This window comes from Tiliqua scincoides, chromosome 2 (genome assembly GCF_035046505.1).
Source record: "Tiliqua scincoides isolate rTilSci1 chromosome 2, rTilSci1.hap2, whole genome shotgun sequence".
NCBI classification, from domain to species: domain Eukaryota; kingdom Metazoa; phylum Chordata; class Lepidosauria; order Squamata; family Scincidae; genus Tiliqua; species Tiliqua scincoides.
Window position 1 is genome coordinate 160725375 of NC_089822.1, and position 6643 is coordinate 160732017.

Consider the following 6643-nt stretch of genomic DNA (forward strand, 5'->3'; position numbering starts at 1 on the left):
ACATATTATTTATTACATGTAATTTATGAATTAGAAGGTTCTGCGTTGCCTGCTGAGAGGGAAAAGGAGGACATTTAAGTTCTTTTCCAGGACGTGAGGCTAAAAAAGACGACATATCCTGGAAAAAGAAGATGTCTGGTCATCCCAGTGGCAGTGGTAGACCTTCCCAGCTCTGCGCCCCAGGGCAAAGGTCCAGGATAGCACGCCCCCCCCCCCGATGTTGCTGCCCTGCTATGCAAATTCCCCCCCACTTACCTAGAGCACACGGTACCTCCTGTGACTCTAGGATGCTTCGGGGAAGCCTACTGAAGGCTCCCCGATGCTTTAAACTGTGCTTCTGGAACAGCAGAAGCAGTTTCCGACCCTGCTGGGAGCCTTAGAGAGGCTTCCGTGGGATCCTAATGGCACGCAAGGCCCTGCGTCTGGGGCATTTGCCCCATAGCATGAATGGGAGGTACTCCACTGCCTAGTGGTGTCACACCACATACCCCACTCCGAGGGTGGCACCTGAAGCAGCCTGTCCCCCGCCTTCTTCTAGCTATGCCACTGACTAGCCCCAGCCTGGGGTGTGGCATTCTAGCACCAGTTGTTGGGCACTGAAGTCTGCAATCCTGTGTCCACCAGGGCTGGATTAAGCCATGCTGGGAGGGGGGGCCTAAGGGCCCAATCCTGCCCAACTTTCCAGTGCAGATGCAACTGCAACGCAGCCGCGAGGTAAGGGAACAAACATTCCTTTACCTTGAGAAGACCTTTGTGACTGCCCCCCCCCCCAACACAGGACCGAGCTCACGCCCCATTGGCACGGCTGTATCAGCCCTGGAAAGTTAAGGCTGCAATGACCTGGGAGTAAGCCCCACTGAACACAGCAGAACTTACTTCTGAGTAGACGTGCATAGGATGATGCCCTAGTTTAAGGCACCCCGATCCGTAACCTGACCCAAAAGCCTGTCGGGGAAGGCAAAAGCGAGGAAGCTCTGCATTCACGCAGGTGGAGGCGCAACGCAAGCCCACAAAGGCGCCTTCCAGTGGGCCGGCTTGACGGCGCCTGCAGCAGCAGCGGGAGCCTCCTGAGCGCTGCTCAGCCCCCGAAGCGCCGTCCCCCGCCTCCCGCAGGCTCAGCCCCGACTGCGCTCCCTGTGGGCGCCGCCTCGGGTGGAGCGGCGCCGACGGACGAGCGGGCGAGCGAGCGCCACTGTCCCCGGGACGGCGCGAGGCTGGGCTGCCCGGAGCGCGGCCAAGCGGGCCGGCATGGAGCGCAACGCGAGCGCCGCGCCGGACGACGGGTCGGCGGCGGCGGCGTGGGCGTTCGGCGCGGTGCTGTCGGCGATGTGTGTGGCGGGCGTGGCGGGCAACGCGTACACGCTGGCGCTGCTGTGGCGCTGGGACCGCGCGGCGGGCGGCGTCGGGGGGGCGCCGCTGGCGGGCCCGCTGGCGAGCCTGGCGCTGGCCGACCTGCTGTACCTGTGCTCGGTGCCCTTCGTGGTGGGCACGTCGGTGGCGCAGGACTGGCACTTCGGTGCGCTGGGCTGCCGCGTGCTGCTGAGCCTGGACCTGCTCACCATGCACGCCAGCATCTTCACGCTCACCCTGCTGTGCGCCGAGCGCTGCCTGGCCGTCGCCCGCCCGCTCGCCGCCCGCAGCCGCCGCCGCCGCCGTCGCAGAGCCTCGGCCGCCGCCGTCTGGGCGCTCTCGCTGCTGCTGGCGCTGCCCATGATGCTGATGGTCAGCCTCCGCCGCCGCCCCGACGGCAAGCGCCTCTGCGCGCCCACCTGGAGCCCCGCCGCCTACCGACGCTACCTGACCGCGCTCTTCTGCACCAGCATCCTGGCGCCCGGCCTGCTCATCGGCGGCCTCTACGCGCGCCTGGCCGCCGCCTACCTGGACGCGCGCCACAGGGCGCCCCGCCGCCAGCGCCCGAGCCCGCGCCGCAGGGTGCTGGGCCTCGTCCTGGCCATCGTGCTCGTCTTCTGGGCCTGCTTCCTGCCCTTCTGGGTCTGGCAGCTGCTCCGCCTCTACCGCGCGCCGCTCGGCCTGCCGCGCCCCGTCGAGAAGTACATCAACTACCTGGTCACCGGCCTCACCTACGGCAACAGCTGCGTCGACCCCTTCCTCTACACGCTGCTCACCAGCGCCTACCGCGAGCACCTGCGCCGCCGGCGGGGCAGCCTCCACCGCTTCGCCTCCTCCCTCCGCAAGCGCGGCTCCTGGCGGCCGCCCGCCTCCTCCGGCACCCCCTGCGAGGGCCTGAGCCTGCCCACGCTGCGGGGAGAAGCAGCCGCCACGCGGCTCCCGGGTCCGGTGGGCCCCGGGCAAGGTAAGGCACAAAGCGTGCTCAGAGAAGGGCTCCTGCCCTCGGAGCCAGCCCTAACTGGTCGAGAGTAAGCCCTTACTTCCAGGGAAACGTGCACAGGATTGCAGGCTGGCATCACGTCTAAGGCTGCAATCCTTGGCACACTTTGCTGGGCAAGTGGCCTGGGCAAGGACAGACTGTCTGGAGTGTGTACAAGGGATGCTCAGTAAAGGGCTCATATCTTCAGAGCCAACCCTAAGGAGTTGAGAGTAAGCGCTTACTTCCAAGTAAATGCACTTAGGATTGCAGGCTGGCATCACATCCAATGGTATCAGGCTGCAATCCTATCCACTCTTTCCTGGAAGTAAGTCTCATTGATTATCATGGGACTTCTGAATAGACATGCACACGACTGGGCTCTCAGTTCTGAAGTCAAGTCTAACAACCCAATCCTATGCATGTCTACTCAGAAGTAAGTTCCAATATAGTCAATAGGGCTTACTCCCAGGTAAGTGCAGATAGGATAGCAGCCAGAGGGCCCAATCCTATCCAACTTTCCAGTTGCAATGCAACCGCAAGGTAAGGGAATGAATGTTGCCATACCTTGAGAAGGCCTCTGTGACTGCCTCCCCACCATAGGATGCAGTGCATGCCCCATTGGCACAGCAGCACCTGCACTGGAAAATTGAATAGGATTGGGCCCTTAGTTTGCTCACTCAGGACTCATTAAGTGCATTTAGGTCCAACTCTTCAGCCTCAGCCTGAAGCATATTACTAGGCAGAAAGCCCCTTTTCAGTCAATGGGAGTTACTCACAGGTAAGTGCACATAACATTGCAGCCTTAGGGCACAATTCTATATACAGGTTGAGTTTCATTATTCTCGAGAGTTTCCAGAACTTGAGTTTCATCTTTATGAAAAGTTTCATCTTTATGGATGAAAGATGATACTGCTATGGTGATGAGAGAAGCCATAAGTGGGACAATTCTTAAACATCTAGGAGCCTGTAACTCCGTGACATCTTGACTATATGGCTCAATACCTCAAGTACCTCCAGCATCCTTTCCTCTCCACTTTCTTAATGTCACTAGTATACTGGATCTCCGGAGAAGTGCAGGATAGACTTTTAAAAAATACAGATTTATGTATGAGTACATATTTATGTGCTAGTAAATATCTCTTCACAGTTTCTTTACCCCAACCCAACTTTCTCTTTGACCCCTCCTTCCTTTGGAAAGCATGTTTAATTAAAAGGGGATAATGATAGTGTTACATTTTCTTCCTCTTTAGTTCATTCAGTACTCTGCTGCTAACTGCAGTACTGAAGCTAGAAGTTGAGTTACCATCTGCAGCTGACCCCATGCTGCTGTGCCTCTCTTACTGGATGCTGGGAGGCACTGACTGAGATTCTTCTCCCCTGATGGCAGGTGGCAATAAAATGTCTACTCTCCTGCTGAATTTCTATACTGAAAGGCAGCATGGGAAATAGGAAACCTGGCTGCAATCTTTTTCTTCTCAATTATTTTGGGCCTCTTACATTATGACAGTCAAGGAAGATAACAGAGCAACTTTCCTGGGGCTTGCTTTTGGTAGCTTCCATAACATATGAATCAGTCCTTAGCTGTCTTGGTTGCTGAGAGTAGCCCTGCCTAAAAAGGGATAATTTGCTTGTCAGGGCCACTGCGCACAAGATATTTTACAGGCACTGTCTACTGCAGTGTTCACTGTCTCGTGTGAAGATCATGCATTTGTATACTTTGCTGCATGTTCATGATTGGGGTCCCCCTGCCAAAGGTAAGCCTTGTGTACCTGTGGAAAATAGACACATGTGAAAACTTCTTATATGATTGTGTTCATATAGGTATTTTTCAGTACCTGCATTTTTCCACGTAGGGAATGCATCATGCGTTAAGGAATGTGAGGTAGGTATACATGCACACCCACATCTGATCTCTTGGATGTTTATTCCTTTTTTATGTTTCTTCACAGGAACTAGTTTCTCAGCTAGTACCTTTATTGCTAATAGCGCAGCTTTTCTATGATCAGTCTAAAAAAGAGAACAGACTCCTTCAGAGTATTTACAGTGTTTTTATCTGCACATGCAAAGAACACTTTTAAATATGCTGTTTCTGCTGATGCTTTTTAAAAAAAATGTTTGTTTTGCTTTTCCCCCCTCTGCTTTAAAATAAAGTTCCCTATACATATTTGAAGGGCCCACGGTACATTTTTAATGACTTGCATGATGCTTCAAAGCTGGCATCACATGGGACACAGGAATTGCAGCAGACTTGGAGTGCTGATTACCATCTGAATCAGATGCTTGAGAGACTGCTAAGGCTACAATACTTAAGAGCAAGCCCTATGGAATTCATTGGCACTCACTTCTGAGTAAACTTGCAGAACATTACATGGCATGTCTTGTCCATTTTAATGCCCTTGGAACAGGATGATAGTATCATTAGATGGGGGACCCCAGAGTGGCAAAGAAGAGAGGTGTTAGGGAAGCCAAAGGCTGTCTAAAGGGAGTGGTTTCTAGTGGATAGAACTCAGTGCATCCTGTTCTGTTCTCTGCCTTCACCAATTTCCTGGGTCAATGACTAAATGGAGGAAGAAGCTGGCAGATACATCTGCTGCCAACATTCTAGGCAGAGAGGGTGGACCAGGCAGAGAGGGGGCGATCTGAGAAAGACCCTCCCAAAGACCATCAGGAGTTATTTAAAACCAACTTTCATTTCAATTTGAACTATTGAACAAATTGTTCTAGAGACAACCCACTCAATTACCATTTTGCTCTAGGCAGATGAAGTGTCAAAATATGACGAGTTTAATAAAACTCCAAAAGAAAAAGGAATTAAAATGGGAAATGGATGGTGAGAATTACAACTAGCAAGCTAGGGGAAAGGGCCTGGACTTGACTGGATGGCAACAGAGAGAAAGCATGACACAATTTGATGCAGTAACTACTAATGCCCAGCAAGAAGAGCCAGATAGCTCCCTAAGAGAAAAGCACATAACATTCCAAGGCTTCCTTACACATGATAAATTTAGTAGGCAGGCTTGAAATGGAAAGAGCAAGCAAAAAAAAAAATTAATTCCCTAAAAATGCATCTAGCTAGAAGTACAGTTTCTATTGCTAAGTACTTTTGTTATTCCAGGAACAAACACCTTCTGCACTTACAGGAGAGTAAGTTGGTGTGCCTTCTGTGATGTCACAGATAGTTCTAACAGAAGACCTGGCAAAACAGACTCAAGCGTCCTTGTGCTTGATCTTAAGAAACCTAGACTTGAGAAGGAGAAACCACCTGACCACTCCATCCCACCCATTTATCTAGACAGGTAGACTTGGCTGCCCAACTGGTGGGCACATGCCAATCTCAGTAAAAGGGTTGGCTGGAAGCTATTGCCTATGGGGAAACAGATTAGTCCACATTCTGCACATGTGACTTTTTGTGAATGGCATTTCAAAGAGAGAACTTCAGAGGAGCATCCAGAGGTGGCTCTTGTGTTTAGGATATCAGGCAGTCTGTCTGGGAGGCTACAGCATCCCAGAAGCTTCTCGAAAGAGGCTAGAAATGTCTAGAAATAAGGAAAAGTAGACAAAAAGAGGAAAACCAGAGCATTCATCAGAAGAGGCAAAGCATCCAAATGAAAGCTGAGACAGCAGCAGGAAGACTTCTCAGAGCTCTTTTTTGTTTTTCTGTGTTGATCAGGTACAAAGGATAACTGAGCTCAGGGCAGATGGGAGGGCTTTTTTGAGCTGGCACATTGGAGCTCTGCCTGCTGAACTTAGCCTCCTACTGCTGCCTGTCACATTGCATTGCTGATCTTGTTGCAAGGCGGTGGAGGTCTGGAGGTCCCACGCATACCACCGGATACCACCTCAAGTGCAACTGGCGGTATGAATAGCACTGGTTGGGAAACACTGCACGAGAAAAGTTTCCGCCCCATGTCTCTGTACTCAGAAACGTTATACAAATTACTAGGATTACTAGCTTCTCTGAGGGTTGTTGTGCCTTTAGCAACATGTTGATGTGCAAACATTAACAGGTGACAGTGTTTAACTATTGTCAAAAGCTTCACCTGCTGATTTCTGCATATGAAATCAATGTCAAAGGCACAAAACAGGTCACAGGTTTTGTTCTTGTTTTTGTTCCCATCAGTTACAGAGGAAAATATTCAACTGTCATTGAATATATTTTCATGCAACAAATCTATGGTATATTGGAATAGGAGGTGGTCCCTTTGTTGACTGGCAGAGGGTTGCTGGAGCAAAAATAGTTCTCCATTATAAGGGGAGAAGTGTTCCTGCTTCTATGCCAATAAAGGTCTTATGTATGTATGTTCCTGCAACTCT

At 51.6% G+C, this 6643-nt stretch overlaps 1 protein-coding gene across 1 annotated transcript; it reads left to right on the forward strand.

The window, feature by feature from the left end:
* The first annotated feature begins 1248 nt into the window (after positions 1 to 1248).
* Positions 1249 to 2382, forward strand: LOC136638850 (urotensin-2 receptor-like). The gene has a single exon (XM_066612880.1). It carries the CDS (start codon positions 1249 to 1251, stop codon positions 2380 to 2382), a length of 1134 nt encoding a protein of 377 aa, XP_066468977.1.
* The last annotated feature ends 4261 nt before the right edge of the window (positions 2383 to 6643 follow it).